We start from the raw sequence: 27,950 nt of genomic DNA on the forward strand, positions 1-27,950 counted from the left end.
GGCCGCGCGCCTTATCCAAATCCATATACATACGAGTATTTTCATTCACCAGCAGATCAATTGTAGGTCAGGAATGATGGTCTTGGTTTGTAATGCATTTATTTCAATTTATTCGGTTCGTGATTATTTTTGCATACATTAATTGTGGCTCTTGGCCATATGGAAACGAGTCAAACTTAACGACAAACAGTAAGGAAACGTAATGATACACAGATCGAATACAGGATAGTTAGTTGGATAGTACATACTGATAGTACGGTTAACAGTTTAGAAGATAATCATACATATATAGCAACAATGAACACAGCAACTAGTTTGATATATGTATCTGGTTTTCCTTTAACGTTTCTCATATATTTTCCATTGTAAATAACATACGTATAGTATTTATGTATATATATGTATATATATTGTTTGTAGATTATACATTGGATAGCTTTGGATCGCTATCGAAACATACTTCTTCGCTAACGGCTTGAACAGACAAACACTCATAGGTTATATATCTATATCTTTCTAAATCGTCCTCCGCCGTGGGGGAGCTTCTGCCCATCGCATTATTTGCCTTCCTGGGATGTATATAAATTTATTGATATGTATTGTTACGTCTCAAGTCTATACGCGTATTTTATATATTCCTCTACATTCTTTTCATTAATCATTTACGGGTTGTACATATATATATATTCATCCAAAAAGCCTTTAGTTACGGTATACCATTTGCTCTCTAAAACACGAATATATATGGAAATATAGCAACGGACACTGTATAATTTTTGTAGTAAGTCCTCAAACAAACAATGAAATTGCAGTAACGAGCGCAGAGTACTTTTAGTATATGCTTTAGCTAGTATCTTTTGTAACAACTATAGAACGTATTTGAAACACAACAATCGTAACGAAAAGTATTGCATACTTGTGGGCTTGCTCGCAGGAAATCGCGGACAATGGAGGGTAAACAAGTTCGTAAGCTCTGCTAATTTAGTTAGCAAGTGATTGGTGTAACACTCATATTTAATATTGCACAAGTAACACACTTAGATAACAGCACTAACAGTTTGCGCATAAAACGGCTCTAAAACATTTAATTGACTAGAGTTGCTCTAATTCAAACTACGAGGATACTTAGGTAACGGATATGTAAAGCGAATGGGTTGCGTATAGTTTCCTTTCTTTTTTGTCTCAACGTGATAGTGATTGACATTAGTTTTCGATTCCGACTTCGTTATCGTTATCCTTCTTATTCTTCAGATCCCCACCCCTCGTTGGGTGGCTCGCTTGGTGGTGCTTGGTCACAAATGAAACGCCCGGGTGGTCGCTAGTTACACTTACTTAGTTTCGTTCGCTAACCTGCTTAGGTACATTTACTGATATGTGTTTGGTGGACCCCATCCTCTTTGATGGGCCTTAATCCTGGCCAGAACCGTCTAGTTTTGTAGTAGATCACGCATTATGTCCAGCGAGTCCTGCAGCGACTTGGCGTAGCGCGAGGCACTCGTATCCTCACAGGAGTAGAAGGCCGAGACGCAGAAGACGATCTGCTCCGGATGTGGATTGTAGGAGCAGCCATAACCACGTGGCGTCACCGGTCCGTATCCCATGAAGCTGTCCGTAGAGCAGGCCACCTAAATGGTATTTCAAAGAGATCATTATACCGATCCTAAAATCTTCTATGCCAAATCCTCACGAAATCATTCTAGCTGATACCTACTTTTGTGCAGCTGGTTAGTGCTCAGTGGTGCTGTGGTGCAAGAATTGATTAGGTGGTGCAGAGGTGATAGAGTGCAGTGCTTATTAGTGAGGACCTATTGGCCCATTACTACCTGGCTGGTGGAAAGCAGGAAGCACTGCGAGATGTTGTAGGACTCGTCTCTAAACAGCTCGTGCATCTCGCCGGTGACCTCTATACTGGCCTCTCGCAGACCCAGCAGCGGGATGTCGATGCCATTGCCCAGGATGTTCTTCACCATCACCTCAGTCTGGCGGGCGACGGCGCACCGGAACAGCTCACGGAGATGATCCTTCTGTGGGTGGGAGCGAAGATAAGTTACTCTTTTCAAGGAGGTGGCCTTGCCCTGGAATACCCACACTGTAAATGCTAAACTTGACCTTGCGCGACTCCTCCTCATCATCGCGATCGCTCTCCAGGGGCACGTTTGCACCCTCACCCTGGCACATAGCTTTTGCCCACTCCAATGCCTCCGTGCTGGCCGCTCTGATGCAGTCCACGCGACCCTGGAAATGATTATTCAGAGAAAGATTGCCTGGATGAAGATAAAACTGACAATTGCGAAGGAAATTAACAGTTTAGAAACAGATAAAATAAAATAAATAAAAATGTTCTTCTTTCTCAATAATATTTTGGTTAAGAACACATTAAAACACATTTAGAATCAATACTTCCTGTTGAGCCGCTCGTATACTTACGTGCAGAAATCGTCGAGTGGACGCACTCTCGTAGGTGGCCACCAGATGTCCATACAGCTTGTAGTGAGCCAGTTGCAGGGCCAGCTGGATGTACACATCCGGACTGACCTGACACGATTTGATGAAGGTCTTTCCGTAACTCTGGTAGCGGTACACGTAGAAGTCCAGGTCATCGATGCACTTGTCCACACTCTTGGATGCTTGGACAAACCGCATTTGCAGTTGCTGACCCACATGCCACTCCAGACGCTCCGGTGGTGGCAAGTGGTGTTGCGGCAGGCCGTTGTCCTCGTCCGGGTGCTCCTCGATTTTCTTGTAGATCTTCTCCAGAAGCTGGACGACAGCAATGCCCTCGGAACAGGAGTGCTCATAGCACAGGCCCCAAGTTCCATCGGTGCAAATAATGAGCTGCAAATTGGATTACATTTTGAAAATGTTCGAATGCAAAATAATTACACAATGCAATATTATAAATCAAGTCCCAGTTGCATTACCTGCATGGTCTTGTCGAACCAGCGATTTCCAGAGTTGTACTCGCTGCCTCCGCCGTGGATCATCTCGTGGGCCATGTTCGTCTCGTCCCGATCTCCCGCCTGATGAACAGTGGGCGTGGCACCCGTAAAACCGCGCGCATTAAAGTTCCCAGCCAGCGGTTCGTCCAGACACAGCACCACCTGGGCTGTCTCTATGAGCTCCAGATTGCGTTGGTTGCGTTCGTCCTCCTGAAGCATTTCGCGGTCCCGTGCCCACGTGCTCCTTGGCTCGGCGGTCAGGAGACCCACCGGCGCAGGCTTAGCGGGCAGACAGGGAGCATCACTGAGGACATAGAGGATCTGCGAGGCGATCTCACTCTCGGACAACTTCCCACGATCGCTGGCCTGCAGCACGACGCAGTACATTTGGTTGCGGCAGATTACCACCACATGGCGATCCTCGTCGTTCAGTCGCTCCCGCGACGGCAGGAACTGGGAGTCCTGCTTAACACCAGGCCGACGACAGGAGCCCAGCAGGCGGTAGTACTGCGCCATGCACAGCGGCTGATTCTTCTCCCGGGAGGCGGCCCTCTCCAGCGGCAGCTCCCCACTGTCCAGCATCTCGCGGTGGCTCAGGATGCCGTCCAGCAGGCGGGCGGCGAAGTGGGCCACGTCGTGGACGGTCTTGAAGCGACGCGGCGGGAACACCATGCCCGGATTAGAGTTGATCGGCAAAGGGATGCGAATGTCCATGTACATCTCGTTGAGCCAGTAGTAATAGGCCTGTTAAAAAAAGATTTATTCACTTAAAATGTGCTTAGTGCTCATTGAAACTCAGACTTACAACCTTTAGGAATGTAAATTTGAGAGGTATGTTACAATTCTTTCTGGCCAAGGCCTTTACATGAAAATCTTGTTAGTGGTCGATATTTCCTTGTCGTGTTCGACACAAATTCAATTAGCTGTGAATTTTTTGGGAAATTTTGGGTGCGGTCTGAATGTCTTTCTCGTAGCATCACGCGAAGATCGCTGATAGCTCACTGATAGATCACTGATTTCTGATAGCAAGATGGGAAGTAGTATAAATAATGGCAATTGGGCCATTGAAAGAGCAGTACCACAGTTCCCTTGAAGTATCACGGATAACCCAAACGGACGCAGCCCGAAGATGAAAGGTAGGATGTGAAAAGAACTCTACAATACATGAAACTTCCCTATCAAAGACTTCCTTTTTTTTAATCCTGCCAGTATTCGCATTGACCTTCTTGAGCCTGCTGGCTTTGAGCCAGGCCCGCTTGGACTACACGCTGCAGTGCGCCCGCGGCGAGATCGGCATCCGCTGGCCCAGCTACCACAGCAACTCGGAGTACTATGTGTGCCCCAGCATCTACGGCAGCCAGTTGACCATCCACTGTCCTGCCGGCGAGGTCTTCACATTTGTGCTCCAGCAGTGCGTCTCGCCAGCCCACTACATCCCAGCTCCTCCCATGGATGTCCTGCCCACCGCAGCTCCCATCACCATGAACGTTATCGATAATGCACCACCAGTGATCTCCGCACTGTCTCAGCCAGAGACCCCGGTGCACCATGAGCACCATGAGCACCAGGAGCATCAGGAGCACCACGAACACCATGAGGTGGAGGTCGAGGCGCACCCCATCCCACCAACCCCGGCCCCAGAGCCACCAACCCCACCCACCGTTGCCGTTAAGCCTGTTGTGCCCGTGCCCGGCAAGAAGGTCCCTGTCCCAGTGCCCGGCAAGAAGGCCACCGTTCCAGTGCCCTCCAAGGCTGCCATGGCGAAGAAGCCCGCCGCCGCCCCCAAGAAACCAGCTGCTCCGACTCCTTCCAAGGCCGCCAAGAAGCCGACGCCACCCAGCAAGGCCCAGAAGAAGCCAGCCACCGCCTAAGTCCCAATCCTTACGAAGATCGCCAGTTCAATGCCCATCGTTCAGCAAGCGGAATTTCATTCACTACTTTAAATAGCAGCCTAAAGTAATTAAATATCTAACTGGCAACGACTTTCGTTCGTATTTCTCCACGGGAATGGGTGTTCGGGGAATGGCATTTGTTGTTTCCAGAACTTCCTTATCGCGGTAGGGAGTCAAAACCGGGTAATTGATTGTGATTTCTTGTTAGGCACGAAATATTTTGATCGACCGCCATAGACATCTGAGTTTGATAATGTTAAACGAAAAGAAAGAAGTGAAGAACAGATAGGAGCTGCCTGTCAGAACTGAGCTATTGGTATTCTCCGCCCTTAAATGGTCATTAGTTTGACAATATCTATTCACATGTTTTGAATAAAAATTCTAGAAAAAGTAGTGAGAGGTACGACAAGGTCGGTAAAGTATTCAAATATATAGTAGTTGGAAAAGGAAGTCTATTTAAAGGGAACACTAAATCAATGCTATGCGAAAACGATAAGTGCCATTATATGGTGATTATAACATGCTATAAACTCTTACTTGGGGACGTCCAAATACATATCATGGAAAAGTACCAAAGTTCGAGGAATCTGTTGGCATATACCTGTATGTTATCTATTTATTGGGAATACATTATAAAACTTGTAATCACCTATTGATGTGGGCAGGTTTAGAGATATAGATATGAAAACTTCGATAACATCAAAATAACACTTTAATATGTGTCTCAAAACCAGAAACTAGTAACAAACATGTCTTCTTTAAGTCATTTCTGAACTCACAAATGATTTTTTTTTGGCAAAAACTGTTTTTGTCTGACCAATACGATATATACTGCACAATTAAAGTGTTTTGGAAACCCTTACAACCTGAATACCTGAATTATTAAACTCCAAATTTAATGCTCAAGAATTACCATAACACTCTCAGCATTTCAGGGTGAACGGCGTGGTTCCCCAGAACAAAACAAAGACTTTATGTATGTCACTCTGAATGTCAGAGATAAAGTGCTGAGAACTTGAGTTCCGCAGAAAATATTATGAAGTCATTACCAGGTAAGAATGGGAACTCCGCCTCCCCAGATGATCTGTTTGCGATGCTAATTGACATGACACTCGGAATGAGAAGTTCCTATTTCTTGCTATCACTTGACAGCCAGATTCGGAATAGTTTCCGCCCCGTTGTTATCTGGCCGAGATTACCGAGACTTCGGGGCAACGATTCTAAGGCGCAATTAAGCGTGGTTGGCATTGGTTGGCATTGCTGATTTCAATTTCGCACCCGGGCTGACAAGACACGAATTAATCTAGAAGCGGGCTGATTAAACGTGCCTAGCATGGGCTGCCTCCACATAAAAAGCCCTTCGAGCTGCTTGAAATGCATCAGTGATCGGTGAGCCGAGTTAGCAGCCAGACGCATTTCTCCTTCAGTCTCGCAAGTAACCCAAAAATCAAACCATCAACATGAAAGCCGGTAAGCAGCACCTCACAGACGCAAAAAGGATATAGCCCATCAACCAAACTCCTCCTATTCTTTCCAATCCAAAAGTGATCTTTGTGCTCACCGCCTTGCTGGCCGTTGCCGGAAAAGCCCATGCCCAATGCTCAAAAGTTCCGCAGTATTCGGAAAAGATCGACCCCGTTATCTGCCCCGTGGGTAATATCAAGTTGGCCAACTACGAGAACGCCGCATCCTACTACGAGTGCGTTAAAGCTGGCGCCAACGGCACATTGACTAGCTGCCCAACTGACACCTACTTCAACTATGCAACTCAGCAATGCAGGACCTGCGCTAATTACTTCCCAAGCACCCAGTGCAGCAGTCTGACCATCAACGTTACCTGTGTGCCCATCGCCACCACTGTTGCCCCCACTGCTGCCCCCACTACCATCTCCACTATTGCCCCCACTGTTGCCCCCACTAGTGCCCCCACCGAAACCACCGTTACTTCCGCACCTTCCACAACCGTTACCTCCACCACTGAGGCACCTGGCGAGTCCACCACCGTGCCCGTCCCACCAACTGATGCCCCTACAAGCACCACCACCGTTTCTGACGACATCATCACCCCCGCTGGTACCACCATCTCCGTGCCCCAGCCCCCATCCCCCAACGACAGCAACGTGCCCACTCCAGTGACGCCCGCGCCCACAGCTCCAGTCATCAACGACACTCCTCCGACCGCGGCTGTGGCCGACACCGTATAAGTGGATCCTCGAGTTGATTCTATCTAGCCCCAGAATTTTTGGCTGAATAAAGTGTTGGCACACTCATTATGAAAAGGAAGTCACTTTTAGTTTTTTTAACAGCCCCAATATATACTTAATTACGTTTGTTGACAAAAAGTGAATTAACAAAAAATGTGAAAAGTGAAATTTAAAGTCAGAAATCTATCACTTCTAATGCTCACCCAGTTATCCTCCGCCTCGCGTTTATCCAGCAGATACTGATGCAGTCGCACTCCGATTCCCTGGGGAGCCGAGAACTGCCTGATCAGCTCCTTGGTCCGCTCGAGCTGCGCCGGCGTGGTAATCGGCTCCAGGGCGCGGATGTAGTCGGCCATCGTTTCATCTAGGGCTGGAACGGGCACCTTGGGTAGAGTCTGCAGGAAGGGAGGGAGAAAAAAGGGTTCTCGATGGGGTTAGTAAGCTGCGTGGTGCTGCAAATTTAATTTTATTTCCCTTCCACTCATCGTAGACACTTGGCATTGCCCGGCTTTCCCGGGAATTTTTCCCCATATCCTCATTTGTATGCATGGCAATATCGAGCGTCAAATGGAAAGTTGCTTTGTCCTGCCACCAGCAATACAAAAAGTTTAAGCCCTGGGGAGCCAAATTCAAAATCACAAAAAAATACAAAAAGAAATAGAATGGCTTGAATCTGACATTGTCCTCCGCTCCTTGACATTTTTTCCTTTTCCGCTTTCCACCCTCGCCCGGAAACTTTAATTGAGAGATTTTCCCTGGGTGTTTCCAAGTGGGAAAATCGTCGTATTTCGAGGTCTGCAATCCAATCGATTGCCGGATGGCCAAAGCAGCTGATTTTGAATACAGGATTTCTGACTGCAATTTCATATTTAAATGTATCCATCGACCTTGATTTACCTGCTGCGAAAACACAGTTTTCCACTTAACAACGAAGCGACATGGTATAAGCATGTCGTTGACTTCCGGATACGTCCTGTACTCCGCTTTCAAAGCAATTGTTACTTTTGTTATATCCAAAAACCCAGTCTCCTGTCACTTGTCTTTTTTCGGGGGATCCCCTTCATCCATCGGTTTACAATTTAGATGTCTAACTCCGCTTTTCGGGGGTTGCTACTGTGGCTGCTGTGCTTTTTTTCAGGTGAGTGTGGGTGTGTAGAGGGTAGGAGGGTATGAGGGTTTGAGGGTTTGAGGCTTTGATGGTTGGGGGGCTGGGGGTCGTGTTTGGAAAGGTTGGTTTTTCCGGCTTGTTTGCACGCAGGTTGGCTGCCAGGAGCAACCGGAGCTCCTGTTGCCATACAAAAGCCCTCGTTATTTGCATTTGTAATTATAACAAACAGGATTAGTCTGTCGTCTGTGCGAGTGTTTGTCTTTGAATTATTCAAGTAACAGTCGAGTTTAGCCCCAGGGCAAATATTTGCTGGAAAAGGGAAGGCGAATTGGAAATGGTTTAATCAATTTTACTCACGTCAGGGAATCCAAACTCGTCCACAGACTCGGCCGTTGAGAGCCATTTCTTTGGAATCGACAGAATCGAGTCTTTCCATCCTGAAATAACAAAGAAAACACGCGCGACGCGACAATCGCTGATTAACCACTTGTTGAACACCAAATTAAATGGTTGAGTAATTTGCCGCAATCGTTGGACTGCTGGTACCAACTAGTTAATCACTGTCACAAGCCTCAACAGTTCTGGGGTATCCGAAAAATGACGACCTTATCGATCGGCTGACAGTCCCAGAACAAAGATGTATAGCCTATGCGTCACCGAGGGTTCCGCGTTTCTAGACAAAACTCGTGTGTTCGGATCTCGACAACCCTTAACTTGATTTCCCTTATCTGCAGTTCAAATGACCCACAACCATTTACCGTCCCGCATCAAAGCACACAAGATTCGGACAAATTCGTGCTAGTTTGCCATTTATTGTCTTGGCCAGGCTTCCGCCGGCGAAATGCAATAAAATTGCTAGAGGAAACTGAAAACTCTCGGGCTTAAAGCAAGGCCCACTTCCTCTCGACTGTCCGCCTCTTGGCTCCTGACATACACATAAAAACTTTAGCTGTCATTGCTGTAATTCAGCTGTATAAGCACTTCCGGTTGCCATTGCGCCCGAGTAGCTCGAATTTCCGGCTCAGGCCCAATGGCAAGGATGTCCTTTGGGAGGACTTTTGGCAAGTTTCCATACTACTGCCACTTTGTTTCCACAAGGAAACTTCGGTTTTTAAATCATGATTTTAAAAATCTAATGTCGATTGTTGTACTGGCTTTCCAAAAAAACATCCATACGAAAATATCAAAAAACCTTTTTAAAAAAACAAGAAAAGTTTCAAAATGTCTGAGAGTAACGCTACTGTGGTAGGTCCAAGCTTTGAGGAGTACCTCGTGTGTCCGTACGATAGCGCCCATCGTATAAGGCCACTCCGTTTGACCAATCACTTAATCCGTTGCGCCAAGAACTGGTGGACCAAATCTAGTACCCGGCATATACACATTTAAACCTATCTAAAACACGATTCCCGACTTGCAGAAACACGTCATCGGTTGTCCCGATCGAGCCTCCATGGAGCGCTTCAAGTGGTCGATGGTGTTGCCTTCTGTGGAACCCCGACCCCGTGAATTTTCGATGGAAACTGCTGAGGATTGGGATGCCGAGTCGCCAACTCCGACTTGCAATCCAAACAGTCACTGCGAGAGGAATATGGTCATCCGCAATCTACAAGGAGCTCCGCCTGCAGCTCGTCGAGAATTTCGCGAACGCCAGCGCAAACGATTCAAGGAACAGAATCAGTTCTAGATGTGCTACGTTAGGTCCAGGATCAAGCTTACGGACAGTAAAATAATGAGCAAAGCCCCAAAAGATCTTTGAAATTACATTTTTTATTACAAGCCCCTTTTTAATAATATCCATTTACTGTCAAAGGTAACAAGCCTCTTATCTAAAGTGCTTGCCACTTGGGGGGAACACAAGTCGACCTAGCAGCCACTCCAGGGTCAACGCATTGACCACTTTGAAGCACGGCTACCCAGCTTTGTAGAGCTGCTCGATTTCCAGCTAAATCGACTCCACCCACCTTCGACGCGGCAGGACAATCATAATGTTATTAATAAAATTGTTCTATGGCAATCGGGATAGAAGGAAAACGAGCAGAAACGGCAAACAGGCCTTCCTTGGCTTTGTTTCCCTTTGAGCAGAAGTGGGGGAAGAGCCACGCGCCTCACCCACAACGATGTCAAATTTAATGCAATTTATTATCCTTTTTTCATTATCTCGCTAAAGATGCCCTAGTTGAGCAACTACATAGCTGGCGGAGGTAATCACACAATGGAGTCACGTGGCGGCAATTTGAACGTCCGTTCCTTTGTTGTCCTTGCCGAGCTGGAACAACAGCAACCACAAAATGTAACCTGTCCAGGATCACCCATCATGCCCATCATGCCCATCATACCCATCTACCCATCAGCAAATTGTAATAAATTGTATTAGGAAGCGCCGTTGAGAAATTCAAATTAAGTAATTAAAGCTCTGGTTTGGGCCACTCTTCTCTGGGGTGGCCCATCGCTCAGATCACAGGCTAATGGTTTTGGGGTAGCTGTATCCCGCTCGCTTAATACAGCAAATATCAATTTACAACAGTTGGGGGAAAGTTATTGCGCTTGTTACTTTCTCTTTGATGTCGGAATATAAATTTCAGTTACCAAGTTTTCCACTGACCAGGCGTAGGAAAATACAAAATGAGCCTCCCAAATGAAAATGGATTGACTTTTGCGATGTGAGATGTTCTCGGGCTTAATGCAAAAATCAAAAACTTAAGTTTTGTCATCTTTACTCCATATAATTATGAGTAATACATTTTATTTTTAAATAATATATTAATAATAATAATAAAAACAATTTTTGACACCTACAGCCTAAAATTAGAAAGGGTCCCATCTATTTCCCCGTCTGAGAGCTAAAAAAAATGTATCTGCCGCGTCACCTTTAATTATATACATTGGCAGCGACACTTTTCCAATTGATTGATTGATGGCCAGGATTTCTGATTAGGCTGACAGACGGCTAATCAGATATTCATGCATCATTTCGGTGGCAGACACAGCGCAGTTCCGGTTCCGTATTGGGGACTTACCCCAAAGTAATGCTCCCTTTTCCTTTCCCCTCCTTTCCTGTAGCTGTAGCTGTCTGCTTCAATTTGCTCGTATCTGTCGGTTTTGTGCCAACTCATGATTCGATTTGGGCCAGCCATAACTTTGCGGATACAGATCGATGCCTCGTTATTATTATGGTTGAGTATATTGGATAATGGGAATGGGATGCGATGGCAATATGCCGGAGACATTTCACACATTAACGGCGAGGAATCTTGGGCTTAATGCCAACACGCCCCTACTTTAAATGCTGGCCAATAAAACGCGTCAGTAAACCGAGGGCTCATTATTAAGCTGCAAAAATCACGCTTGAATTCATGGCATTCCGAACTCCCTTTCCAAGAAGGACGATGCAGCAACGACAGGCAACTGCTGCCGCCTGTCAGACAATGCGATAAAAATGTAATCCCAATGAAAAATAATGTTTCTGCCGGCATGATTCCAATTTAGCTACAGTCAACCCCAGGACCGTAGCTCATTAGGACCAGTCCGAATAGCAGATGCCGGCAACCGGAGCAAATGAAGGAGAAGAATTTAAAAAGGCAAAACAAATCCGCACCCCAAGGAGGCGGCAGGACGAGGGCGCGACACGTTGCGACTACATAAAACACCCGTCGAACAAGCCGGGACCCCAAACCGCAGCCACCAACTGGTACCAGTGTTCGGTGGTGAATGAAGGTACACCGAGAAAAATGTGAGGGATGAATACTTAGACGAAGTGTTTTGGAGAAGAGCCTCACCATAGAGTTGGGCCCAAATAAATACATGTGTAAATCTTACAAAAATACACTAAATATTTAACATAGAGTTCGGGTATAAATTAAAATATATTCCAATCAATTTCAAATATGCTTATAAGGATTTTGGGTTTCTCAGAAATGGTACCCGAAACAAAATATTAATATATTAATAAAGGGTTTATTAATTAACAAATCAAATACTCTTTTAAATTAATTATAATGAAATGATATATCTTTAAATATGGCTGCTGCTATAACATGGATTTTTTCAGTGTCGAAAACTGGCGGGGTCATAACATTGTCGGATGTCGAAACAAGCGATGAATGGTCGAGTGAATGAGTTTTCCTCCTTTTGTTCGGTTTGGCTGCTCGTAAAAGGCTTTCTCCCATTCAAGGGTGGACGTGGACCAGGATGGGGATGTCGGTGAGCATGGGGCTCCCGTCGCCGTCGTACGCACATCGCAATTGAGCCGTAAATCCTTTACGGTCTTAGCGCCGTTGTTTCACGGCGAATGCGACTACATTGCGCTTTTGTGGATGTGGCCTGGGTTTTTTTCTCTTTACTGCCGCAAATGCCCAGCATACTTTTGTGCGCCAAACTCAAATTAACTGCCGCATTGAGGCATTCGAAATTCTTGTAATTGTTCCGATTGAAACAAGCGGAAAGCGTAAATTGCTCGGGCATTGTGGCGGAGATTGGTATTCTGCTGACTTGTACTTGGCTTGCGGTTTGCGGCTAAGCAGTCAGAATATTCGGTAGGCACGCCCGAGAATCGGTCCACCTTTCGTTTGCGGCTGAATCTGTATCTCAGCCCGGGGCATCCTCCCCCAAAAATCCGAAATAAATAAGTATACGAAGGCTGGCTGTTCGTGACTCGGGCCAAAGTTGCTAATGGAAATTGCAAACATAAAATCATTTTCCACCCAAATTTCTGCCCCCAGGGCACGCACACAATTCCCCCAAAAGTTTCTGGGTTTTTTGGATGGGGAAAGCCATAGGACGTATTCTAACCCCCAGAGCTGGGAGATGAATGCCATAGGGCCCAAGTTTCCAAGTTCCGACTTGGCACGAAACCAAAACCAGGTGTACACTGTACACACAATGCGCCTCGATTTTAATCGGAGCAGAAGGTCCTTTTTCGCCCACATTAGCTAATTAATTGCATTAATCGTTAATAGATCGGATGGGCTGCCAGTTCCCATTAAGAAAAGACTCGTTTTTCCATGGTTAACAATTATATTTCAATAGTACATGTTTGTTTTGTGTTGTTTGTCTCTGTTGTGGTTGGGTGTGTATGGTGTAGGGTGTGTGGGTGTAAGGGTGTGTTTTGGGTGTTGGGTGTGTCGCTCTGTAATAATGCATTATCTTTCCTCTATAGCTCATGCCAATATCTGTATGCTTTAATGTACGTTCGGTTATAATTTTTCTGCTCGTTCAATTCATTATTCATAGCATTTCCCAATAGCCGAAAGCAGGCAACTGCCATTTTGAATTCTCTTTCTTTGATGCAGTTCAAATACGTTTATAGAGTCATGTGTGCGAGTTTTGTATTTGTATTTTTCCCTTGAATAAATCCGGCAAATGCCAACGCCAGCAAAAGTGGTATTTGTTTAAGCTTTCAAGTTTTGCCGACTTTTGCCGTGAATGAATCGTATGGAAAATATACACACATCGATCCGATTTTTAAAGTGGCTTTTCGAGGCAGTTCCTGCTTCTTTCCCTATTGCTTACATTTGATTTCAGAGGGGTTTTAAGCTATGTTAAGTCATCGAACATCGATTTGCTTCGTTTTGATATGCATAGCACTTAGTTTGCTTACTTTTGTTTTGGGGATAGTTGAAGAACGGTGTGATATACAGATACAAACATAATTACGTATAGAATATAGATGGATAGACTTGGAAATTGAACAGCAACGTTACAGAACTGGGATTTGGATACTTGGTAAAATTTGAGTTACTCTTCTGGCTTGCATTTGCTTAATTATGTTTTTGTTATTATAATTTCCACCGTTTATCGTAATAATTATTGTTAAATATGTAACACAAACGTCTATAACATTAGCCGAAACAAATTGCAAAGACTTTTGTAATAATTTAGTTCTGCACCATCTATGTAAGTATGTACTCGAAACGGTTCGACTCTGACTTTGACTTTGACGTTGACTTCTACCAAAATGGACATTCGAAACTAACAATATGCCTTATATACAATACAAAACCGAACTGTGGGGGCATTAACTTTGTGGGCTTCACTTACGAACTCATTTTATTTTTTCTAGGGTATACAATTAAATTTCCTAAAACGTTCTTCACACGCACAACACATAGAAACTGTCGGAGAGGCATTTCTCATATGAAAAAATATCAAATTATTTTTCTGTGCTACTGGTTTTGTTGCCAAGGTAAAATCCCTATATCATTTAGTATATATTCGATATTAAAATTTAATTTTGTTCATTAATTATCCATAGCGCACAGTTATTGCATATAATTCATAATTCATAATTCATATATGTAATGCTATTGAACATTCAACACTTGTAATACGCAGAGTATAACCACTCGATTAACTGCTATAGTGTTTAATAATTCATTTTATAAATGTATATTTTACTTATATATGTTATTATACATCTCTCTTATGCTTTTATTTTCTTTTACTATTATATTTATATTTATATGCTCGTAACACATACAGTTTATGCGTTCCATTTGCTCTTATTTGTTTAGTAAGTTATTACACATTGCCGGCACTGCTACACATTCTTCAGGCTCTTCACTATCGACCTTCTGGGTCCTCGTCCTTTGAGTACATAATGTGATGGTTATTACTTAGCTGTTTATTTATATATATATATTTATTTGTAAACCAAAATTGGAAGATTCATATACATGTTACGCTCTACCAAACTTTGGTTAAAACTGTTCAAATCGGTTGAAATCTTGAATGCCTGACATTGTCATGGTGTATTTGTTTGACATCTATCTACATCCAGTTTCGAAAGTCATGTAAAAATGAATCAAATATTAGTGAAAGGAACGGATTAAAGTTAATGCCTTTTTATTTTTGAACGGAATTCCAATCCTCACATGACTTTGAGACCTGGCATTGTTGTTTTTAGATGATTGTTTCAAAGGAAACTTAAATAAATATTGCTTGTTCGGTGTCTTGTTATACATTTTCATATATATATGTTTAGTTGTTTAGTTGTTATTAAAATTCTATTGTAGCTACTTAAATAAACAATGTTATAATATGTTACATAATAATATATATTATTGACTATATTAATTGTTCTGGTTTTACTCTTCTTCGCTTTATATATAAGTATGTAGTTGCTTCAACACTTCATTCTTCACCACTACTCGTCTTCGTTTTAATTGATACATTTGATGGGAGATTTTTTCATGAGTTTAATTCATATTATAGTTAAGAGCATTTCTACAGCTTTGTAAATTTGTAGAACTATGTATATATTCTTTAAGTACATATATTTTGTGTCGGTAAAAAAGGGGAAATAATCGAATTTAATTAAATATAAAGCTTGCAAACCATAAAACAAGACAACAGTGTTTTTTTCTAGAGTATCTATAACAAAATCAGTGAAAATAATGAAACGATCATTTTCTAAAACCCTATGAACGTATTTTGTAACTTCATCAAATTCAGTGCATTTCTGTTAATGTATAGCGTACATTTCGTAATTCGTAAAAGCAAACTCGTACATACATATGTATGTACTTTAATAATCAATTATTAAGTGGCCTTTTGTCTGATATGTTTACGAATATAGAAATTCTGCGATATACTTGCAATCAACTGTAAATCCCGACTAAACACATTCGAAAAGTGTAGATAAATATTCCGAAGTTATATACGCATGCTGAACTGTATATAAAATATCAATTTACTTATCGATATGGCGGAGCTTTAGGTCCAGCTAAAAAGTGTATAATATAGGGGCAGTAAACTGCCCTAAAAAGTGGTGCAGTCGAAACGAATTATAGTAAAAACCGTACTGTATGACTACAATAATCGTTAGTAAATATGTTCATATTATTCAGTTAGGTTTAACTTTATCTTATAGACAAGGTACACACATTTATGCTATGCTATCGAAGATCTACTATGGCGGCAGTCCCCTGGTTGGAACCGCCCATCTGCACATAGAGTCAACAAGCAAATAATAATTGATTGGTAGGTAAATATGAAACTTTAATTCGAATCTCAATTGATTTCTGTTTCCATTGGTTGTTGTAAACTTATGTACACTTCATGTACGTCCTAAATCTAGTTGTGTATGCTACCGATATGATACGATATATGTATATAGACTAGTAGCAATAAGTAATATCACTTTTGGTAATTTTAACAGGCGAGCCATCGAGACTCTGATATGTATCGTTACCTTGGTTGTGTCTTATGTTTAAGAAACTTTCAACTCATAATGTTTTCAAAACCGGAAATCATATTACCCCTCTGGCCGGGAATCCACTCTCGTCCCAAGTCCGCCACAACGACACCCGAAAGAGTTCCTCTTGTTCAGTTTTCAGTGGGCGTGGGAGGGTTTCGATTTGTGCAACTTGTGATATGTCTGCGATATGGATGCCATTGCCTGTTTAACGGCGGCACTCGGACAAAAGTGGTCCTCTGGCCAGCTGAGCTGCTTACAGCTAGCTTGTATATGGATATATTACTATATATGTATGCGTGTATATAATATCTGATACTTGTGTGTATACTTGATGGGGCGGGAGTCCGAGTCCTCCCCTTATCAACTATCTATGCCTAGGCTTTGGTTTCTCTAGCTTCACTGACTGATAGACACGAAAACGGCTGCATAAGTACTGAGTATAGGGCATAGGCGATCCGACCGGACCGCTCTATATAGCATAATTGCGTTACATCAGTGATGGGTGTTTCTTAGGCCTGGTGGTTTTGTGGCTTACTTGGATAGGGGAATCTTGAGTTTTCGAATTTCCCTTTTTCGCTTTTCTAGTTACTGAAACATTAATTCTTGTTGGCTTTTTGAATAAATATATTTTTTTCGTCAAGAAGCGTTTTATTTTCACATATTCTTTTAGCTCTATACATTTAGTCACGTTTTTCATTTTTTTTTCTTCAATAATAGTTTTCTCAGCCTCAAATATCGTTTGTTTCTGTGATGACCTTTCATTTGACCGATCTCTTACGCGACCATTTTTTTTGAAAAAAATAGTCAAGCTAATTGAGAATATGCTGGATGGGTAGCAGTTCGTAGCCATTTATGATTTTCATGCTGATACACACTGTGCACGTGCATTGTCTGATGGAACGAATTTTTTTTCGCAATGGTCGTTTCTGCTTCAATCATATCGATCTGTCAGCTCTGATATATTCGGTGATCTTTTATTTTCAGTATCATGTGATGATACTTTGCATAATTGCATGACTTTTGCGACAGACCTTGCTTTTTTGCGTTCACCGGAAACCACTGTCTTTTTTTTTGTCTCTGTTGTTGTGATCATTTTCGTTACGTACGCGCAATTCGTTTGGATTTTGAATCGCCACTCTTTGATGTCACGGTTCGCTTATGTTTGTGCTCGCCCATCGCGGAAGCTTTTTCTGTATTTCATGTATTTTACCGTTCAGTTGATGTACGCTCACTACTCACTTTCATTTCGATATCTATCATTCATATTTTGTCGAGATTTTTGACCTTTTTCACTGACTTGCATCATTTTGTACACCAACGACTCAGTACATTTTTAATTGAATTGTGTGCAGTATATATTTTCTTTTTTTTTGTGATTTTTTACGCAAAATATGCTTATTAGCACGAATTCACTTTTTTTTTCGTTATTCAGATCGTCTGTTTCATGCTATAAAAGCAAAAAAAACGCAGCTTTCAAAATTTACATCAGCTGTAATCGATAATGCTGACAGACAGTGTTGTATTTAGAGAGGGCGCAAAAAAAATCACGACTATCAAAGACCTCTACTTGATAATTAAAAAAAAGTTTACCAAAACGAGTTTTGTATTTCAGTTCACACTTTCGCGTGCGTAATTGGAATTGGATTTTGAAATTAATATTCCCATCAAGAACTTAGTACGAATATGGCCAATTCCACACCCAAGTAAACTCAAATCCTACCATTTCCATCACTGTCCTCGGTTGCTTCAACATTCGTGTATGATACAAAACTTGGTGCGGTGCAAGGCATTAACTAGCTGCTATTTTAACTATCTGCATGTAATGCTCGTTATAGTGTACGTACCACTTGCCTATATGTCTATAGTAATAATATATGTGTATGTGTCTTGTGTCTAGATCAGAGTGGGTTCAACAGAGAACAGAATATTGCACACGGAGGTGTGCAACAGAACACGATTTAAAACTAGGGGTTTCTCTTTTGCTTTCGGGCATGTGGGGCAACAGTTTAAAATCCTTGCCTAAAGGGATTCGCTGGGGCGGCAGGACCTCTGCTTTGGACCTGCTGCTGTTGTTGCTGCTGCTGTTGCTGCTGCTGGAAGGGATTGGCCACGCGGGGCTGACCTTGCGGGGCGTAGCTGCCGCCCTGCTCCTGATAGCCCGGCTGGTAGCCCTGATCCTGCTGATATCCTTGCTGGTATCCCTGCTGCTGCTGGTACTCGTACTGCTGGTCATCGAGATTGGTCTCCTGCTCCTGTTGATACTGCTGGCCGTACTCCAGGTGGTTCTTGACACCACCCGCCACTGGTTTCTGGTCGTGCATCACATAGGTCTGGTACTCCTTGTTGGGCGGGTCCTGCATCAGGATGTTAGCCTCATTCTCGAAGGGCTTGAAGTCGTAGATGTTGCGTAGCTTTCGCAGAACGGGCACATAGGCCAGATTCGAGAAGGCTATCATGAAGTTGAGAGCCGTAAAACCGATGGCCTCCACCACTCCGCCGGCGATAATGGGCCCTACGGCGTAGGCGATCGAATAGGATATATCCGCTATGGCATAGATACTGCCGTACACCGACACATATCGCACATCCACCAGATAACCGAGTGTGGGCAGCAGAGCCGTGTCTATTAGGGCAATTCCGAAGCAGATCACACAGATGGGCAGCATGAGCATCTTGTAGCCGCTGCAGAACGGTATGATGAAGCAGGAGAAGCCCTCCAAGGCCAATCCACCGGCGGCCATTAGCCACTGGTGCTGCGGATACTTCCGGGCCATCTTCACCGTAATGACCACGCCCAGCACGTGTGGAAAGAAGGCGGGCAGCCAGACCATGCCGATCTTCCAGTTGTCCGTGGTCATGTTGTCCTCCATCCACAGCGAGATGGTTGGCTCCAGGAAGGCAAGCGCCACATTGGACATGGTCAGGGCGCCGGCACAGACGGCAATGTAGGGGTCCATCAGCAGGCGCCAGATGGGTATTACTTGGTCCTGCACGTCCTTACTTTGCTTTATCGCCTCCTTGACCGGTTTCATCACCAGCAGCAGCATCAGCCCGTCCAGTAGACACACCAGTGCTAGGATCAGGAAGGGCACTTCCTTTCCGGCGAACTGGTAGAGCGCCCCGCCAAACGGAGGCGCCACCAGGCATCCGAAACTGATGAAGGCCAGCGCAATGCCCAGGGCCTGTGATCGCTCGTTTTCCTCGGTGAACCGATCGGCTATCATGGCCAATCCGGCGGTGTCCGCAAAGGCGGAACCAGCTCCCTGCAGGGATCGGGCGAAGAACAGGACACTGTAGCTGCTGCCACAAGCAAAGACTGCCGTGGAGAAGAACATGATGGTCAGGCCGATCATCATGGGCAAATCGTAGCCGATCTTGTCGATGAGGCCGCCCGAGAAGGGATTCACCATCAGCTGGACGATGGCCTTCGAGGCGAATAGGATGCCCGTTGCGGAGTCCTGCCCGTGATGATCGTGATGCACGGGTATGATCTTTCCCGTGATATTATCCCTCAAAGGCGGGGGCGTCGGCCCGTCATCGAAGCTGCCAATCTCTCTTAAATAGTCGGGTATGATCGGCACTATCACCATGTACAGCATGTTGTCCAGCAGCAGGGCTATCGATACAATCACGAGGATGAGGCGTCGCTGGTTCACCGGCTCCTGGATCTTCTCCCACACGATGTCCTTGACCTCGCGCACCTCCAGGTTGATAACAGGTATTTGGAATGAGGCCATTTTGGTTGCAATTAATTAATTTCAATTGCTGAGGTGTACAACGTTTTGATCCAGTTTCTTCGGGACTTCCTCTGTCTCTCTCTATCTGTTCTATCTCTCTCTCTCTCTCTCTCTCTCTCTCTCTTCTTTTTTTGTACTCTTCTCTGTTGCCTTAAAGCTTTTAAGCGCCGATCTGCGGGCCTGCCATTCTTACAGCCGGAAATTGCTTAGCTCTCGCTACAAATGTGGCCGTTTCCGTTTCCGCTCCGCTAATTGCCCGCTCTGAGGTGGTTTATCGTTGCTTTGGTTAACTGTGGTGTTTGCTCCTGCTTTTGATGTTGTTGCTGTGTGGTTTTACATGTTTTGGTGTGGTTGTTGTAGTTGGAGGTGTACGAGTTGTTGGCATGCCAGTGAACAACCTTTAACGACACAGAAACAAGATTTCGTTAGTCTTTTCTTTAATTCTGTTGCTTGATTGCCTGCTACATTTGGTTTCTTAATTTTTTAGCAGCACTCTCACTCACACGTGTGCTCTATTTTCTCTCTTACTCTTAACTAGGATTAGTTGGTTAGTTGGGTCTATTTTATGATTGAAATGTTGTTTCTGTGTTGCAAAAGGCTGCCTGCTGGTGAACAGAAATTGTATTGTATTAGGATTAGTTCGTGGCATTCGCAATGTTTCGATTACATAGGATTAGGGATATCTTTCAGTTTTAGGTTCTCCTTTTCGCGGGACACACATTTCAATCATAAAACAAATACCGAAAAGTACGTGTACTTTTTTCATTAAATACATTTGTGGGTCCAGGTTGATTATATAAGGGTATAGCAATTATTTTAATTGCATTTTCTGGCATGTAAACGGAGCGAAGTGTTCTCGGAGCCACGCGGTTGCACTTATCGACGCAGTAATTATAATTATTGCTTTTACTTCACAAAAAAGGTCCCACTCAACGTGCACGCCATCAGAAAAGACTTGAATGCGAACAAAAGGGAGCTCAAGTGCGCCCAAGCATTGTGCTTGAGTAGGGGATGTTCTTCTCCGAAGAGTATCGGTGGTCAAGCTTAGTATATGCTATATCAAAATGTATTTTTTTTTTTTTTTTTTTTTTTTTTTTTTTTTTTTTTTACATTAAAATGTATTTTTTAAAAGGTTTGTAAGCTTTTACAAAATTATTTTTTGGGTAATAATCTATCTTTGTGTTGTTCTTTGTTTTCTTTTTTCTTTGGAGAATAAAAAAAAATAAATACTATCTAGAGAATGTTCTTTGAGAAAGCCTAACTGATTTTTTTTTTTTTTTTTTTTTTTTTTTTTTTTTTTTTTTTTTTTTTTTTTTTTTTTTTTTTTTTTTTTTTTTTTTTTTTTTTTTTTTTTTATTTTTTTTTATGGTATATTTTCAGTCTTTGTTTTTCTGTGAAAAGCAATACAGTTTAGATTTATACGTCAAAAACTGCCACCACTCGTAGTTCATTAGGGCTTCATGGTGTTAAAGAACTTCCATAGCTAACATCGGTGCTGCGCCAGCTATCAATGCCGATCTAATTTCAACATTTATCTACCTTCTAGCGCTCGGCGACCAGCCACCCCCATTTGGGTAAACACGAAAATACGACGTGTGCTGGGTATAAATATGACCCCTGCCCCATTTTGTTGCTACTATGTGCCATACACCATACCCATCCCCATCCATCCCAATTCAGAGCCGCCCCTTATGAGGCTTTGGTGTATACGAGACGTAGCAAAAACATTTCGTTTTATCATTAAATTTTCATGACCACGTCCGTGTATCTGCTCCAAACCTCCCCGACATCCGTGGGTTCTGGCCACCAACTCTGATCACCCACCCACTTTCACCTAGCTACTCTTACATATATTAATATGTATGTATGTATAGATGTATGGTAGGTATGGTAGGTAACAGCCCCCGGGCTGCCCATGAGTCAATTATGTTTTGCGACCGAGTGGGGTCTTGCTTTTATTTTTCGTCCAGCGACTTTAATTTTTGAGTTTTCTCCATGCATGAGTACTTTCCCCCAGCAACAAGAGCCGGAGGAGGCCCGTGGGTGGGTCAGGTGGGTGGTCGCACTTGACCCTGGGGCGGTGGTGTTGCTGGTGGTGGTGGCGGTTGTGCCGGGGGGTGTAGGCTGGGTGTAGGCTGGGTGTAGGCTGGGTGTAGGCTGGCGGGCTTTTATCAGCACCAGGGGTTGCTCCTGGGTCGCCCGCCTGCAGCTGCTCGAGTCAAGTGCAGAAACGTGTGCCTACATGTTGATTACAACAAGGTCCCCTCTAAGCAGACCTTTCAATGTATCTCACGTACTTTAAAGCAATATTATAACAAAACATTCGGAAAAGAAACTGGAACCAGCAGTTACTGTATTATACAAGATTCCTCTATATAATGATGGTCCAATCAGAATGTTAAAATAATGTTAGAATTATTTATATTTCTAACCAATAATCTGTTTATGGTATGATAAGCAATTATAAACGCTGGGAGCGACAACCGGAGCAAGTTTCACAGAACTCGTGCCCATGACAGGACATCAAAAACTTTGCTTCTTTCATTCCTATAAATATTTCAACATGTTTTCAAAGAAGTTGTATTATATTTACTTGACTGATTACCTATTTGGAAGGAACTCAACCACCTACTTATGCTTTGTGCATATATGTATGCCTGTTTATAAATGAGCTAGCTAGCTAGCAATTTGTATTTACGCGTTTATAATTTTATTGATTTTTCCGCACTGTCTGGCAAAGCTCCCAGGACAGCTGATGGATTTCCCAGGCAATGCCTGAACATTTATGGAAATATTGCTTGGGTTGTGGTCATGAATTTGCTTTGCGCTTTGGTTTCGTTTCGCCTGACCTTTTGTTGCAGCTCCCGCCGGGGTTCCTTTTCATCTTTTCTGGGGTCGAGTGCCAACTTCCGACTGCCTCAATTAGCAGGCCAAGCGTTCATGTTTTATGCAGCTTCCACCGCAGTAAATTATGACGGCCCATGTGTTTTCCTTGGCTTTGCAGCAGGACGCAAAATGTAGTTTCTACTTTGTGCCTCATTAATAATACGCTACCTGTGGGGCTTCAGGTGCTGCCTTAAATATTCAGGAGGCTTTAAGATTTGCTTCTAGGCGTAGCCATCTAGGCAAAGCCAAATTTAATCTGCTGCCAGACAACAAAGGACGAAATGGGATTCTGGGGCAGCAATTGAAGGAAGTGTTTTCTTCTCAGCCAGGCTTAAAGCTCCACCCACTATCCACTAGCCTTTTCAATGGCAGGATGATCGCCAACTTTTGCCACCCACCGTAACCCTGGGAACATCCGCAGCCTGCTCCTGTCGCTCTGTCGCTCTGTCGTTTTTGAGCAACAGCAAAGGATGTTTGCTTTCCGAGAAAGGGGAATGAAATTACATTCGCTTTTTTAGTCCTGGGTGTGCCTGCGTCTGTCTGACGAGGTAATCAGCGTAAAATACAATTTCATTCTGCCCTCGCTCTCCTCAAGGGTGAGACATAAAAAATACAATATCGTGGGGGGTTCGGCTTGAATTTGCAATGAGATGGCATGTAACTGTGAGCTTTGGCGCTTTTGCGCTTTGCCATTGCCATTGCCTGGCAACGCTGCGAATGCCATTAAAATTAATAATCTAGAATATATTTTCGTTATATGTACGTTTTCGTATTTTCGTTTCAGTGCCAATTTTCAAGGTGGGGCTTTGGGCTTTGGGGTGCTGTCTTAAGTAAACAGCATATAAAATATATCATAATATTTACGGTAAGCCGCACTTTGCACCCATGCAGCCGACTAAAGGCGGCGGAAAATCCTCACAAGTGTCAGGTCCGCAACATGGACTTAGATACCATCCCCCTAAAAGGACTGGCCTTGTAAAGCTCCCCGCAAGTGGTGTAAGCTGCTTTGTTCAAGTGGTTCGAAGGGTTGAAGTTTTGGTCGGGGTGGCAGTAGTGTTGTATGGGGTTACCAGCGGCCCGGCTAAGACACGTTCCCGAGCAATTGGCTCTAATGAACTGTGGCCAGCTAATGAGCCTCACCTTGGCCACTCTTGATCGATTAACTTGGCCAGCGTTGCCAGCGTTACCTTAACCCTCTTCCGACTGCCAGGTGTTTACTCGACTGCCAAGTGACAGTTTTGTTTCAAGTTTAATTGTCTTGTCGCGGTCTTGCGATTGTGTGCAATCGATTTTACCGGGCTTTGCCTCTTAGCTTTGGCTATAGCTCAGCTAGTCGTTGGAAAACACTTTTTAATTGCCAAAGTTTTGGGACGAAGGAAAATGACAATTTGAGCAGGGTATCCTTTTTGCTTTTAAGCAACCCCCTGCGCTGCAGGTCCTTGTTTTTATTGCTCTTATTGCTGCTGAGCTGATGTGCTTTTATCAACTCCCAGTGGACACGCAGCCACTTAGCCTGAGGATCCGTACTCCAGTTTCCAGCTTCCCAAAATGGAAATAAAGGAGCACGAACGCACAAAGGACGCCATTTCGGTGGCACTGATGGTACCACGGGGCGTATGAGCAGCTTCTCCAGTGCGGGGGCTGTCTATAAATCAAAACATTAAATGGGCGGGGCCCTGGGGGGAGTGAGCCCCAAATGGTTTCCTCTTTCTCGATCTGCCCAGTGTGGGTGTGCGTGTCTAATGTCCGTGTTTTGTACACATGTCCAGTTTCCACCGAACATCCCTTTTTGGTCAACTGTGAGCGTTGGATTACAAATTGATTTCCTCATAAATTACTCGGACTTGCCATACTCACTGCCTTTTTTGCAGAGTAAAAGTAATTTACCTTTATGTCTCGCATTCAGCAGTTCACGTTTCAAGTAGTTTTGTGCACAGAGAACAATAGACAGAAGTATTCCCTCAGACATCTAACAAATCGTACTTCTTCAAATTCCAACTGCAGGTCGCTTAATAGTACGAATTCAAAACAGGCATCTGTTTATGATCTTGCTTATTTTTACCACATATTTCCACTTTTAAGATTTATAGGATATAAACAAGCTTTTAGAAATCTTTGTAAGCGGTTCAGCTGTAAAACTTGAGTAGTTCAAGTTGTTGCTTTTATATATTCCCAACTTTTCTCTACGTGCAGTTTTGATTAATAACTGCGATATCCTATCCGTCCCAGCAAATTGCTAATTTCCAGCATCGAACCCAGGGCCTAAAATGTAACCATTTGTAGCTTGGCAAATGCGGAGCAATCAACAACACCATCAGCGACCCGTTTATGACGTTTGATGTCGCTACTTGGGTGCAAATTCAGGTCCGGATCCTGCTCCTTTCTCCCCCACTTTCCCCCGCTAGCCTCTTGCCGCATCGTTCCCCTCCGAGTCCTGATGGCTCAATGCCGGGCTGGCAACCCTCGAGATGTCCGGGCGCGTTCTTATCAGACAGCATCAAGACAAATGCGTTACTTGTTTCTCGTTTAGCTTATTACGAGCTACCTTCCTGCCAGCCTTTGTTTCTGGCATTTTCCATCCCCTCGGGCTGCCGTAGATGGGTATACAATAAAGAAGGGGGACTGGGTCCGTAGTTTCTCGGTGGTTTCTGGTGGTGATGGTGTTGGTGGTGGTGGTGGCTGGGTGGTGGTGCGCCCCCTTTTGTTTTGACATGAAACCGCTATGAACACATCAGCGTTACAAACGCGTCTACAAGGCAAACAATCTAATGACGACGCCGTCGCCTTGTTTGTGTTTGTGTGTGAAATTTATATTTATTGCCTTCATTATGCAGCAGCCGCAGCACCAGAGAAAATTGCTTCCTCTGGCAGGTGGCTTCGGCCTGGTGGCGTTTCCTTTGGCCCATGGATGGCAGTAGTGGTTGTAGTGGTAGAAGCCTTGATGAACTCCAGCCGGACCACGACCAGACCAACTACACATTCCACCAGACGAGCATTGTAATGATTTAATGGGACGACTGACACAAATTTGATTAGTCAACGCAATCTAATAAAGGCATTTGTTTGCGATTCTCGGCTAATTGATTCGCAATTGGTGACCGCAGAAAAGTCCTGAAACACCAACGAGCTGAGGAATTCGGGCATTAAATGCCGATGAAGATTCCTTTAGAGTAAAAACATTACCAAACGCAGTTTTATTCGGCAGGATAAGGAAGTAGAAATAAAAAGTACCAAATTTAGCACAAATTATTAAGATTCGTTTAGTTTTGTATATTTCTTGTATAATTTCCTCGAGATGGTAATAGCTACTCATTCATTAGAAGTAAAGTAAGTACTCAACAAAGACAGAAGCTTTTAAATTATGAAAATGCTTTCCAACTGCGCCGTTGTCAAAAGCTTAATTACTTCATCGGATTCTAATAGTCGGAAAAAAGCGTTGAGTGGAAGAACTGTATCTTTAAACAACAATATTTTTTATTCCGTAAGCGAATGAACAAAAAGAGCAAGTTTATCAAAGGTAAACACCATGTGTAAGAACTCTGCACATATTCAATGAAAGTGTTAGAAACTGCAGAAAAATTTAAAATGTTCAATGTTATATATTTTGTAACTGATTCGATACTGCAGCGAACTTTAAAAGTTATTTAAAATAGATTTTTTAACTGCTAGGTTGCCACTACAAAAGTTGTTCTTCGTTAAGAAAGGCACCTGGACAGTCCGTGGAATTACATAAGAGCTACAATCCCTGAGCTTGGGCGGTAGGCGGTCGAACGGTAACTGTTCCATTCCGTTCGTTCCGTTCCGTTCCCGCAATGGTGCACGGATACCCATTGAGTGAAACGAAGCCGTAGGTTCGGAACCCACGGTTTCGGTGCTGTTTCGTGCTGTTTTGGGGCCATAAATAAAATGTGTCTACCCTGTGAAATGTGGCAAGTGTCGAGCTCACGAACGAGCTCTCCATGTCCGTAAAAACACACACACACTCGCACACACAGATGAAGTGTGTATATATATAGGCACACTTGTGCGCCAAAGGACAACGCTGATGAGCGGGAGCCTTTGAGGACGAGGACGAACCTCTTGGCCAGCGGGCCCAGTGCTCTAGTGTGTGCGACTTGAAGTTGTTTAATTTTAATTATGACCAAGCCACGTTATGCAAGTCCCACCAACCAGTAACTACTACTCACCTGTGTCGCTCGGTGTGATGTTGCTGAGGCGATGGGTGAGGAATCCTCGGAGATTGGAGACGACGCGCTGCGGCGAGTTGGGCCCGCTGCCAATGGAGAAGCTACGCAACTTGGAGAACAGGGCGGCGGACTCCGGGCCACTGCCCGCGGCGCTGGTGCTGGCCTCGTTGGACGCCACGTTCGCTCCTTTCGGATCCGGTTTTTGGCCCCTTTTTCGGATGGGATGATCACCCAAATCACCCAAATTAGCCCAAAGTCACCCGAATTAACCCAAAAGCACACGAAAGCGCGCGGACTTTTCTCGCTGCGATTATGTAAAAGGGCAGCGCGCGCTAATCGATCGCCAAAGACGCTCACACCGACGCCAACACACACACTGACACTCTACCCGCAATGCAACCGCACCGCTCGACCGCTCGTTCGCTTGTTCGCTCGTTCGCTTGGATTTCCCTGGCTGGGTCCACAAAAAATGATACTTCTTTTCTATTTCTGGCTGTACATGTAGCTCCGGGGAGTTCTTTTTCCAGGCGACGGACGGCGACTACGGCGACACAGCAGCAGCGTGCGTTCAGTCGTCCGGGCAGGAGCAAAGGTAACTTCTGTCTGGCGACGGCTGGCCAAAAAGCGCAGAGCAGCAGTAGGTATTCAGCCTGGAAGGCTGGAGCTCCCCACCTTGCGCCTTCCACGGCGCAGGACATCTGCGCATGCGCCTGCGCCTCCGCCGGGCATTCGATAGCCAATTGGCTGGCAAATCCTGCCACAGCGTTTCCCCTCATCCGCTTTTCCCGTTTTCCCAGGCCCAT

General features: G+C 44.1%; 5 protein-coding genes across 5 annotated transcripts; 3 read left to right on the plus strand and 2 right to left on the minus strand.

Annotated features, from left to right (window-relative positions):
- Positions 1 to 160: 160 nt before the first annotated feature.
- LOC122622422 (choline O-acetyltransferase) lies at positions 161 to 27,950 on the minus strand. Its single transcript, XM_043800839.1, has 9 exons — positions 27,820 to 27,950; positions 27,148 to 27,392; positions 8,501 to 8,580; positions 7,239 to 7,430; positions 2,922 to 3,683; positions 2,428 to 2,835; positions 2,089 to 2,235; positions 1,824 to 2,024; positions 161 to 1,625 (listed from the first exon to the last, which is right to left on the minus strand). Exons 1-9 carry the CDS (start codon positions 27,948 to 27,950, stop codon positions 1,428 to 1,430), a joined length of 2,364 nt encoding a protein of 787 aa, XP_043656774.1. The 3' UTR covers positions 161 to 1,427.
- LOC122621901 (vegetative cell wall protein gp1) lies at positions 3,989 to 4,810 on the plus strand. Its single transcript, XM_043799919.1, has 2 exons — positions 3,989 to 4,033; positions 4,124 to 4,810. The coding sequence occupies exons 1-2, from the start codon at positions 3,989 to 3,991 to the stop codon at positions 4,808 to 4,810; spliced, it is 732 nt and encodes a 243-aa protein (XP_043655854.1).
- On the plus strand, positions 6,223 to 7,035 carry LOC122621905 (peritrophin-55). Its single transcript, XM_043799922.1, has 2 exons — positions 6,223 to 6,301; positions 6,377 to 7,035. The coding sequence occupies exons 1-2, from the start codon at positions 6,292 to 6,294 to the stop codon at positions 7,033 to 7,035; spliced, it is 669 nt and encodes a 222-aa protein (XP_043655857.1). The 5' UTR covers positions 6,223 to 6,291.
- LOC122620429 lies at positions 9,262 to 9,979 on the plus strand. Its single transcript, XM_043797877.1, has 2 exons — positions 9,262 to 9,388; positions 9,561 to 9,979. Exons 1-2 carry the CDS (start codon positions 9,365 to 9,367, stop codon positions 9,825 to 9,827), a joined length of 291 nt encoding a protein of 96 aa, XP_043653812.1. The 5' UTR covers positions 9,262 to 9,364; the 3' UTR covers positions 9,828 to 9,979.
- On the minus strand, positions 17,912 to 27,273 carry LOC122620428 (vesicular acetylcholine transporter). Its single transcript, XM_043797876.1, has 2 exons — positions 27,148 to 27,273; positions 17,912 to 20,472 (listed from the first exon to the last, which is right to left on the minus strand). Exon 2 carries the CDS (start codon positions 20,072 to 20,074, stop codon positions 18,344 to 18,346), a length of 1,731 nt encoding a protein of 576 aa, XP_043653811.1. The 5' UTR covers positions 20,075 to 20,472; positions 27,148 to 27,273; the 3' UTR covers positions 17,912 to 18,343.

Source organism: Drosophila teissieri, chromosome 3R, assembly GCF_016746235.2.
Source record: "Drosophila teissieri strain GT53w chromosome 3R, Prin_Dtei_1.1, whole genome shotgun sequence".
Taxonomy (NCBI): domain Eukaryota; kingdom Metazoa; phylum Arthropoda; class Insecta; order Diptera; family Drosophilidae; genus Drosophila; species Drosophila teissieri.

Bases quoted from the DNA above. Each gene is read 5' to 3' on its own strand.
- LOC122621901 (XM_043799919.1), top strand. From the start codon at position 3,989: ATGGCAATTGGGCCATTGAAAGAGCAGTACCACAGTTCCCTTGAA. The intron at 4,034-4,123 runs GTATCACGGATA...TCCCTATCAAAG, and splicing joins AGTACCACAGTTCCCTTGAA to ACTTCCTTTTTTTTAATCCT.
- LOC122620429 (XM_043797877.1), top strand. From the start codon at position 9,365: ATGTCTGAGAGTAACGCTACTGTG. The intron at 9,389-9,560 runs GTAGGTCCAAGC...CCCGACTTGCAG, and splicing joins CTGAGAGTAACGCTACTGTG to AAACACGTCATCGGTTGTCC.
- LOC122620428 (XM_043797876.1), bottom strand. From the start codon at position 20,074: ATGGCCTCATTCCAAATACCTGTTATCAACCTGGAGGTGCGCGAGGTC.
- LOC122622422 (XM_043800839.1), bottom strand. From the start codon at position 27,950: ATGGGCCTGGGAAAACGGGAAAAGCGGATGAGGGGAAACGCTGTGGCA. The intron at 7,431-8,500 runs GTGAGTAAAATT...CCCTTCCTGCAG, and splicing joins ACGAGTTTGGATTCCCTGAC to ACTCTACCCAAGGTGCCCGT. The intron at 1,626-1,823 runs GTAGTAATGGGC...AATACCATTTAG, and splicing joins TCCTGCTTTCCACCAGCCAG to GTGGCCTGCTCTACGGACAG.